The 11,620-nt window shown below is 41.1% G+C and overlaps 1 protein-coding gene across 1 annotated transcript; it reads left to right on the top strand.

Moving 5' to 3' along the window:
* The first annotated feature begins 1,465 nt into the window (after window positions 1-1,465).
* LOC123044218 (oligouridylate-binding protein 1) lies at window positions 1,466-6,215 on the top strand. The gene is made up of 12 exons (XM_044466893.1): window positions 1,466-1,751; window positions 2,937-2,998; window positions 3,318-3,420; window positions 3,546-3,622; window positions 3,728-3,789; window positions 3,879-3,969; window positions 4,176-4,251; window positions 4,337-4,367; window positions 4,557-4,676; window positions 5,164-5,249; window positions 5,422-5,595; window positions 5,733-6,215. The coding sequence occupies exons 1-12, from the start codon at window positions 1,629-1,631 to the stop codon at window positions 6,015-6,017; spliced, it is 1,290 nt and encodes a 429-aa protein (XP_044322828.1). The 5' UTR covers window positions 1,466-1,628; the 3' UTR covers window positions 6,018-6,215.
* Window positions 6,216-11,620: the final 5,405 nt, after the last annotated feature.

Below are 11,620 nucleotides of genomic sequence, written 5' to 3'. Positions count from 1 at the left end.
GAACAATGCTCCTTTGAACAAGGCTAATATGTTGTCTTTACGTACCAGCTCCAGACAACACACACACTGTAAAAAAGAGTGAATCTAATATGTATCCTTTGCAGATTTTGACAACACGTGGTGAAAGAAGACATGGTAGCACTCAGAGTGTGCGAATTACAAATGAAGGTGTCATGGTGGATTAACAAAATAAGATGTTGAAAGGGTGAGGCATCATGCACAATAAAAAATACAAAGGACTAGCCGTTGCCTCGTTGATATTTTTAGGATTATCCAAATTTTTCTTACTATCATTGAAATGCAGTGATCAACAATGTGCATAGTCGAAACATGGTTTCCAACAATGCAGAAGGTTCACTGCAAAAGAGAACCATACGTCTTTAAAGTAAGTCTTATATATATATATATATATATATATATATATATATATATATATATATATATATATATATATATATATATATATATATATATATATATATGTATGTATGTATGTATGGGGTCGCGCTATTCGTCACCCTGGGTGAGAAATAGTTATTCTTCACCCCCTCTATTTTACCATCAATGCACCGTAAATTTACGTTCCGTAAGTTTTTTTTTATTTCCGACGTAAAAAGGGACCGTAAGAAAATATATAATCGCCGTAAAAAATATTTTATGTTATGTAAAATTACAAACGTAAAAACATAATCTAAAATACACATAAACTGTAAATTTTCTTGTCTTATCACCTATATTTTTATTTTTTTATGTCAAATTTTACGTAGTGAATCAATAGGAATATAATTATTTGAATTCGAAATGTAATTTAATTATGAAATGATCGTAAGATTACCTCGGGTGAATAATAACTTATTCTGCACCCTAGATGATGAATAGTAACACTATGTATGTATGTATGTATATATATATATAAATTAATACTCTCCGTTTTTAAATATAAGTTCTTTTAAATATTTCAATGCAGGCCCTCCGTTTTAAAATAGATGACTAAACTTTGTACTAATTTTAGTACAAAGTTTTTCTTTTGCGGAAAACTTTAGTACTCCCTCGGTCCGGAAATACTTGTCCAAGGTATAGATGTATCTAGATGTATTTTAGTTCTAGATACATCCATTTTTATTCATTTCTACGACAAGTATTTCCGGACAGAGGGAGTACAAAGTTGAGTCATCTATCTTGAAACAGAGGGAGTACATATGAATGTATATAAACACATTTTAGAGTATAGATTCACACATTATACTCCGTATGTAGTTCATATTAAAATCTTTTATATTTAGGAACGGAGGGAGTAAAAAGTAAAGAGTAGAGATCAACACTGGTTTTTTTAGGCAGGATTAAACACTGGATAAAGATCCTAAGTTCGCGTAAAAAAGACAAATACAGGGGTCGCCGGTGGGTCGCCGGGACGATTCTCTCTGCAAACCGAAACAAGCGAGCGAGATTCCAGGCCCACGTATCCAGGGACTGACCCAAGGCACGAAGCAAAACAAACAAACTCTACCCTTTACTCCCCTTCATCTCTCTTTCTCTCTCTTCTCCACCCCGACCTTCTCGACCCTTCCATCCCCTCTCCCACCCCACCAATCTACCGTCGCCGGACCGGGCGCGGGCCGGGGCGCGCGATGCTGCCGCAGCAGAGCCAGGCCGCGGCGATGATGCAGCAGGCGGCCGCGATGCAGTCCATGTACGCGATGCCGCCGCCGCCTCACCACCACCACCTCCTCGGCGCCGCGCCGCCGCAGCAGGTCCGTACGTTACCACTCACCTACTCACCCACCCACCGCGCCCGCCCGCACGGCAGCGCCCCGCGAAAGTTTGGTCCGCCAGAAGGCTGATTGTGGGTGAGCTTAGTTTTCGAACATCGGGGAGGGCTGTAGGCGTGTTTGGGTTTGTCACTTTGTCCCCTGTTTTCGCTTTCTCTTAAGTGGTTTCGGAGGCGCTTCTAGCCCGCGGCGGTGTATGGTAAATTGAGCGGTTGTTTATCGAGCCAGAGGATTCGTGGAATTCTGCTGTCCTGTGTGTCTCCAGTGTCCGGGTGGACTGGATTCTGTCGGCGCCCAAGTAGAAACTGAGGACAGCAGTATTTCTGACTGACTGTGAATGATCAAGCTCACTCTGTTTGTTTCGGGTAAAAGGAGCAGGGCAAGTGACCTTAAGGCGCTTAGTGTTCAAATCGTGGCGATTTTAGATTTTGATGTTCAGCTAAGTGAGGGAACAGTCTCCAGGTTATATGGACATTTTTATATATTATGTTGTAGTGAACGATTAGCGAGTAATTGGTAAGTGTCCGGTGCTAGGAGTTCTCATTTGTTTTACTTTGTAAAACTAATAGGATGATTTCAGCTTGTTTGGTTAAATTTCTCAACGGGATTGAGGACTTATTGGTCTGGAGTGCTAGTATTCAAACTTTGATGTTTAGTTAGTGGTTTGCTTTTGATGCTTATTCGGTGGAAGACTGCTAATGCTTCAAATTATAGTGTTCTGGACATTTTGGTTGATTGATTAAATTTTATTCAGCCAAATCTAGCTGGGAATCGTGTTAACCTTGCCGTTCTGTTATATAATTTTTTACCCAGATGATTTGACATTGTGGGTTAGTTTTAAAGTCTCTTTCACTCAAATCATGAGTTTTTGCACTTGCCTTGTCATGCACCTGATGTAAAATGCTTACATTGTTATTACATGACAATTTCCAATATTTTGCATTTGCACATACATTTTTTCCTGACCGATTAGGTTTTGATCGCAAAGCATGTAGATTCTTTTATTCTTGATGTTGCACTTAACATATTGGAACGTCCTGGTGATATCTTATAGGGTGTGCTGTGCTGTATAGCTTGCACACATTTTACTTCTTCTCCTTAGGTTCTTGCTTATCAATAGATATTTCTTTTCTTTCTTTCATTATTTTTACATTTTTATTTTTGCAGATAGAGCCAATTCTCACTGGAAATCTGCCACCTGGTTTTGATACAAGTACATGCCGCAGTGTGTGAGTCCCATTAGTGATTTTTTCTTTATTTATTTTTGCATGCTTTGAATTGCATGTCACATTTTGAATTTTTACTTCCTTTTGCTTGCACACTTGTAGATTTATAATACTCCCTCTGATCCAAAATAATTGTCGCAGTTTTGAACTAATGTTGAACTAACTTTAGTTCAAAACTGCGACTCTTATTTTGGATCGGAGGGAGTACCTAGTTTCACTCTGATGCTCTTGCATGGATATCGTCTATTTTTGTCTGGCAAATACTTAATTACAAGCAATTTTCACACTGTTTTCTGATTTGCCAAGTTTCTATAAATTTTAGATATGTCGGCAATATTCATGTTCAAGTGACTGAGGCACTTCTCCGAGAGGTTTTTCAGAGTGCTGGTTCAGTTGACGGATGCAAGCTTATAAGAAAAGAGAAGGTAGTTCTCTTTTTCTGTTTTCCTTTTTTTGGGTGCAGTTATGTTTGCTTTAGAAGGTGAATACGAATATATGATTCAAGTTTAGAGGATGGCAAAATTGACCTTTAACTATATCTTTTGTGCAGTCCTCATATGGTTTTGTTGACTACTATGAACGCGGATCAGCTGCCCTAGCAATTTTGACACTTAACGGGAAGCAAATGTAAGAAAAAAGAATAGCCAGGAGCAGCTACTTGTTCTATTCTTCTGCAACTTAGTTTTGTCACTTGCTTCCAATACTATATCTTACTGAAGAACATTATTGCAGTTTTGGGCAGCCTATCAGAGTTAATTGGGCATATGCTAGCGGTCAGAGGGAGGATACAACAGGTTAGTACTACCGTTTCTTGTGAATCAGTATTCCAGCATCTTGTGCAGTAGCTTTTGACCAATTATCTTAATCCTTATTCATTTTACAGACCATTTCCATATTTTTGTTGGTGATCTTAGCCCTGAGGTCACGGATTCTGCATTATTTGCATTCTTCTCAGCATATTCCCCTAACTGCTCGTAAGCATTCGTGCTTCCTTGTATTCATTAGTTTCTTTTGCTATTGGGCTTAGTTAGCCTTTTGAGAATTTGTGCTTTCCTAAACTATAATCTTGTAATGGTGCTGTTATACCTAATATGTTATACCTAATATTCGTTGATTGGCAGTGGTGCTTGTGTTGCCTAGTGTTGAATCGTTTTAAAATGGTGTAATTTGTGTTATCTAGTGATGCTCGAGTAATGTGGGACCAAAAGACCGGAAGATCAAGAGGTTATGGCTTTGTTTCCTTCAGGAATCAACAGGTGTGCTGATTCTCAGTCCCAACCATCTGAATCTGTGCTTTATCCGTTCCTGGTTTTTGCTGAAATTAATTTATTTGATCTGCAGGATGCGCAGAGTGCCATAAATGACTTAAATGGTATGCCCTCAAAACTTTTCTTGTTCAGACCTGTTTTGTGTGTGGTGAGGATTTTGATTTGCTTTGCCTGTAGGCCTATGCATTTGATATTTTCCACGATTGAAACAGTTACACAAATGACATTGTGAGTGCCAGCTTCTTAGTTTTAAAATGCCGGTGATGACAAAATTAAAAAAATAACCTTTCTAGGTCAGTGGCTTGGAAATCGGCAGATTCGTTGCAACTGGGCAACAAAAGGTGCCAACAGTGGCGAGGACCAGCTAACATCAGATTCGAAAAGTATAGCTGATGTAAATAACAATTTCACAGGTATAATTCTATGGACCTGTTGTATTTTATACCATTTGGATTATTACCTCCTTAAATTTGCTAAGATGTGTTTCAAAAGATGGGTTATGTAGAATATTAGTTCTTTGATATGTGCTATTATCATTGTCAAATAATCTTTTAATTGACAATACTTTTCATAAAGGTTTATTGGTTCGTGTTGATGCTGAAGTTTGATTAGTAAAGCATACCCACTTAAAGCAGCACCCACTTAAAGCAGCACTTTTCTAAATTTAGCAGTAATTAGCTGGTTTGGCCAGAATATTTCAATGGGTATGTGATTCTAGGCTGTTTGATTGTATTTATTTGGTTTCTGTGATATCTGTTTCTGTTGCGACGCTTTATGTTTACATGATGTTCTTGGGCTTTGACTCCTAGGAACTTAAGTATTGCAATTCTTCATATGTCATATAAAGTCTTTCCATCATCCATATGCTGAGATGTGCTGTCTACTATTTGTCTTGTCCAGAAAATGCAAAGCAGAAATCAAACGAAGATGCTCCCGAGAATAATCCACTGTACAGAACTGTTTATGTTGGGAACCTTGCTCACGAGGTATTCTCTTCAAGCATGCTTCTATGGATGCATCTCTTATGCTTTGCCATTCACTTGCATGGCTCATATAGACTATAAGCTCTGTTGTTACACGAATCACTTTGCATGTGGATGAATTATCCCACCTGTCCCATTTGCTGCGTTAATGATTTCGTGATGTTCTTAATACCAGGTTACTCAAGACGTGCTTCACCGTTTCTTCCATGCACTTGGTGCTGGAGCCATCGAGGAGGTGCGTGTCCAGCATGGCAAAGGCTTTGGTTTTGTCAAGTACAGCAATCATGCCGAAACTGCCCTTGCAATTCAGACGGGTAATGGTCGTATTTTGGGTGGTAAACCAGTCAAGGTTAGCAGCACCTTTCCTGCTCAAGTATTTTGCCAATGTGTCATCTTAACCGCCTTTTCTTTTCTCCACTCCGCTGGTATTTTTTTGACTGATGTCCTGATTGGAGCTTCATGTCGGTCTTTTCTCTTGTTTTGCAGTGTTCCTGGGGCAACAAGCCTACACCCCCTGGTACCACCTCTGCGCCACTGCCCCCTCCTGCTGCTCCTAGCCACCCCGCTGCCGCCGATCTCGTAGCGTATCAACGTGCTATTGCGATGAGCAAGATGGCTTCAACCCAGGCATTGATGCAGGCTCAGCATCTCAGGCACGCAGCCATGGGGATGGGTGTAGGTGCGAGTCAGGCGATGTACGATGGTACTTTCCAGAACGTCGGTGCCTCGCAGCAGCAACAGCAGCAGCAGCAGCAGCTCATGTACTATTAATTCCAGCCTTGGAGGGAGCTCATCTTTGTAATTTGACCCGGATTTTATTTTTTCTTTTCTATCTTCGTCGTGTCTATATGCAGTGTGACACTATATGTCGGTGTTGCCGTCTGGCTGTGTTGGTAGTGCACCGAATCTGTGTCTGTAGTGATGCAAGTTGACCGGTTAATATCGAATTTTATGTTATTTTCTCGTGTATATAGGCCACCCCCGTTCTGTTTATTGATAATGTGATCCATGAGGCTAATTCGAGGAGTTTATCTCCATGATGAGGCAGCACCGCAGCCTCGATCACAAACTGAAAGAAAAATCATTAGGTAAGATGACATGACTCATTTGTGAAGCTAGAAGGGAAGGAAAATGATATTGATGATTAATGGAAGGCTAAAAATCAATCTAGGTTGCACCTCATGTCAGTGGATGAAATGATAGCACTACCACACAATAGTTGAAATGATAGCTAGGAAACAAAACAGAGAAAATATATTGTTGTGGTAACAACCCCATTCATGAGAGAAGGTAGCATGCAACAAGTGGACATTTTTTTTACAACATTCTATACTCTAGAGGATTACACCTTCTGGTCTTTCACAGAATTCAACTAAGAATTTTATGCAGTGGAATATCATTTCTGTAAGTAACAAAAACATTTTGAGGAAAAATCTTAGTATTATAATAGATTAAATTGCAAAAAGAATAAGAACAGAGATAAACAAACCATTCATATGTTTCCTTCACTGTTTCAAGAACAAATGAAAAATTTGATATATCAACATCATGCACTTAAAATATCACAGCTAAAAATATCACACTGACCAGGGATGCGGGGACAATAACACTGGTTATGCGCCTCTGTTTCCATTTTATTAACAATACTAGTTTCAAACAAAGTACTCATATAAGCATTTAGGAGGAATCTCGAATATAATTACTATTCGAGCATTGCTAAAATGATGAATACTTGAAATGTAAAATACAAACTGAATAAGGTATCAGCACGGGATTTCTTTTTAATTAAAGCGTAGTCACAATTACTTATTTAAGGTTCCAAAGCAGAACATTAAGCATATGCACTTGGCCAACTTTCATGTTAGATAGTACTCCCCCGTTCCTAAATATAAGTCTTTGTAGAGATTCCACTATGGACTACATACGGAGCAAAATGAGTAAATCTACACCCTAAAATGCATCTATATACATCTATATGTGGTTCATAGTGGAATCTCTACAAAGACTTATATTTAGAAACAGAGGGAGTATCAGCCATTTATACCTCCAAGCAAGTGTAAACAATTATCAAATGTGTCTACCATGCTTAGGGGAACCGCACCGTAGATGAGACTTGAAGTTGAAATGGAGAGACATACGCTAAGGTAGTTCTTATTTGACTTGAAATCATGCTTGGTATGCTAATGTAGTACTAGTTTTGGAAACAAGCTGACTAATAATGGTTATGTTAAAATTGTCAAGCTAGATGATAATCATGTTGATTCCCATGACAACAAAATATTCAGAAGCTCAATTACTCAAATGGCTAATTTGGCTCATAAAAATTGTGTTGTCTAGGGCATCAGTTGGACTGTTGGAATAACAAGGCAAGCTTGAAGAGAAAATTAAGTTTTATCATTAAACCGCTTTACAAAATTGGGTATGTTTTCTACACGTGTGGCAACCCTTTTCCAACTCCTCTTCTTGTTGTTTTGCAGCAACGACACCAGGCCCGATGTACATATCTATCAGCTCTTTAACAAGGGGTGCTCTTTCCATGACATCTTTCATGACTTCATAAGAATGATACAATAGATTACGGTGGGTCAGTTGATAAAACAAAAAAGAACTCAAATAGCAGCAAAGTGAATGCAAGTACACAATGTGGACTGCTAATGTATACATGTAATTTGACATTTTGGGGTACACTAAAAGCTGAATCTTAAAACCGGAGATGTTTAATTCTATAAGTTTGGTATAAATATCTTGAAACCATAACCATCTTACCCTATAAATGATTTAACTATCGAGACATTCACGCCTTTCTGGAAAATTAATCTACAAATCTTAAGTCCATTGTATTGAGCAAACTACCTTTATTTAGAAACTCATAGATAGTTGAGACAACATGTACTATACTTTATGAGTGCAGCGTTTTGGTGCCCGGGTTCGGAAGATCCCGGGCATGAACAGTAAAAAAAGGGTAGCCCGGTGCACGCAGCTCCCACCTGCACAGGGTCCGAGGAAGGGTCTCGGTGCATGAACAGTGAGGCCTAAAAAATAGATTTTTTAAAAAAATATTCAAATTTTTTTGTGCTGCAAGATGCTCAAATATGTGACATTTGTGCAAAATTTCATGAAGTTCTGACATTCGAGGAACTTGTGGCAGAAAAAAAATTGAATACGTGAGAAACATTTGAAAACAACACTGTTCACGCACGATTTTGTCTTTTTTGCCGCGCGCTCTTCGAATGTCCAAACTTCATGAAATTTTGCACGAACATCACGCACATGCACATATTGCTTGTAATTTTTTTTGGATTTTTTGTCTATTTGTAATCACGTTACTGTTCAGCAGGCTCATCTGAGCCCGGGCACCGAAGTGGATTGTCGTATACTTTATATCTTAATCTTCTTGTGGCATCAAACTTGCAGGAGAAAGCATAACCGGATGTAATTGGTATCTTTGCGCTATTAATATATTCTCTTTTGTCAAAAAAATAAGAAAAGAGGAGAAGGCAACTTAACAGATGAACGACATTTTGAGCACTCCGTTTCCTGAGGAGGAAGTGTCCAACGCTCTGTTTCAAATTGGTCCACTGAAAACTCCTGGCACGGATGGTTTCCTGGCAAGGTTCTACCAACGGAACTGGACAGCTCTAAAATCCGAAATTACTACAGCAGTGTTGGATTTTTTTTTGTCTCTGGTGCTATGTCGGAAGGTGTGAATGATACAACGATTGTCCTCATCCCAAAAGTTCCTCACCCCAAGGAGCTCAAGGATTTCAGGCCGATCAGCTTATGCAATGTTATCTACAAATTTGTGTCTAAATGTTTGGTTAATCGTCTCCGTCCCTTGCTTTTGGAGTTGATATCTGAGAACCAAAGTGCTTTTATCCCGGGCCGGCTCATTTCGGATAATTCTACCATCGCTTTTGAGTGCATTCATCACCTACAATCTCTCAAGAGCAATAGTCATGCAGCTTGTGCGTACAAACTGGACCTCTCGAGGGCGTATGATTGGTCGACTGGGATTTCTTGGAGAAGGCCCTTAGCAAATGGGGGTTTTCCACTCAGTGGATTGCATGGATTATGACGTGTGTTAAATCAGTCTGATATTCAGTCAAGTTTAATGGGAAGCTGTTGGAAGTTTTTTCACCATCTAGAGGTCTTTGGCATGTTGGAAATATGCCCTAGAGGCAATAATAAAAGGATTATTATTATATTTCCTTGTTCATGATAATTATCTTTTATTCATGCCATAATTGTATTATCCGGAAATCGTAATACATGTGTGAATACATAGACCACAATATGTTCCTAGTGAGCCTCTAGTTGACTAGCCCGTTGATCAACAGATAGTCATGGTTTTCTGACTATGGACATTGGATGTCATTGATAATGGGATCACATCGTTAGGAGAATGATGTGATGGACAAGACCCAATCCTAAGCATAACACAAGATCGTGTAGTTCGTTTGCTAGAGCTTTTCCAATGTCAAGTATCTTTTCCTTAGACCATGAGATCGTGTAACTCTCGGATACCGTAGGAGTGCTTTGGGTGTACCAAACGTCACAACGTAACTGGGTGACTATAAAGGTATACTACGGGTATCTCCGAAAGTGTCTGTTGGGTTGACACGGATCGAGACTGGGATTTGTCACTCTGTATGACGGAGAGGTATCTCTGGGCCCACTCGGTAATGCATCATCATAATGAGCTCAAAGTGACCAAGTGTCTGGTCACGGGATCATGCATTACAGTACGAGTAAAGTGACTTGCCGGCAACGAGATTGAACGAGGTATTGGGATACCGACGATCGAATCTCGGGCAAGTAACGTACCGTCTGCCAAAGGGAATAGTATACGGGGTTGCTTGAATCCTCGACATCGTGGTTTATCCAATGAGATCATCGAGGAGTATGTGGGAGCCAACATGGGTATCCAGATCCCGCTGTTGGTTATTGACCGGAGAGCCGTCTCGGTCATGTCTGCACGTCTCCCGAACCCATAGGGTCTATACACTTAAGGTTCGGTGACACTAGGGTTGTATGAATATGAGTATGCAGCAAACCGAATGTTGTTTGGAGTCCCGGATGAGATCCCGGACGTCACGAGGAGTTCCGGAATGGTCCGGAGGTAAAGAATTGTATATAAGAAGTGATGTTTCGGCCATCGGGAAAGTTTTGGGGTCACCCGGTATTGTACCGGGACCACCGGAAGGGTCCCGGGGGTCCACCAGGTGGGGTCACCTATCCCGGAGGGCCCCGTGGTCTTAAGTGGGAGGGGAACCAGCCCCTAGTGGGCTGGTGCGCCCCCCCTTGGGCCCCCCTTGCGCCTAGGGTTGGAAACCCTAGGGTGGGGGGGGGGGGCGCACCACTTGCCTTGGGGGGCACTCCACCCCCCTGGCCGCCGCCCCCTTGGGAGATTCCCATCTCCAGGGCCGGAGCCCCCCCTGGGGGCCTATATAAAGGAGGGGGAGGGAGGGCAGCCGCACCCCTGAGTCTTGGCGCCTCCCTCCCCTGCTACACCTCTTCCTCCTCCCGCAGTTGCTTGGCGAAGCCCTGCCGGAGTCCTGCTGCATCCACCACCACGCCGTCGTGCTGCTGGATCTTCATCAACCTCTCCTTCCCCCTTGCTGGATCAAGACGGAGGAGACGTCACGCTGACCGTACGTGTATTGAACGCGGAGGTGCCGTCCGTTCGGCGCTAGGATCTCCGGTGATAGGATCACGACGAGAACGACTACCTCAACCCCGTTCTCTTGAACGCTTCCGCACGCGATCTACAAGTGGTATGTAGATGCATCTCTCTCTCTATCGTTGCTAGATGAACTCATAGATTGATCTTGGTGAACGTAGGAAAATTTTATTTTATGCAACATTCCCCAACAGTGGCATCATGAGCTAGGTCTATGCGTAGTTCTCTATTGCACGAGTAGAACACAAATCTGTTGTGGGCGTAGATCTTGTCAACTTGCTTGCCACTACTAGTCTTTTCTTGCTTCAGCGGTATTGTGGGATGAAGCGGCCCGGACCGACCTTACACATACGCTTACGTGAGACAGGTTCCACAGACTGACATGCACTAGTTGCATAAGGTGGCTAGCGGGTGTCTGTCTCTCCCACTTTAGTTGGAGCGGATTCAATGAAAAGGGTCCTTATGAAGGGTAAATAGAAGTTGACAAAATCACTTGTGGTTATTCATAGGTAAGAAAACGTTCTTGCTAGAACCCAATTGCAGCCACGTAAAAGATGCAACAACAATTAGAGGACGTCTAACTTGTTTTTTGCAGCAATTGTCATGTGATGTGATATGGCCAGAAGTTGTGATGAATGATGAATGATATATTGTGATGTATGAGATCATGTTCTTGTAATAGGAATCATGACTT

This window comes from Triticum aestivum, chromosome 2B, assembly GCF_018294505.1.
Source record: "Triticum aestivum cultivar Chinese Spring chromosome 2B, IWGSC CS RefSeq v2.1, whole genome shotgun sequence".
Lineage (NCBI taxonomy): Eukaryota > Viridiplantae > Streptophyta > Magnoliopsida > Poales > Poaceae > Triticum > Triticum aestivum.
This window is presented reverse-complemented; position numbering and strand designations above follow the sequence as displayed.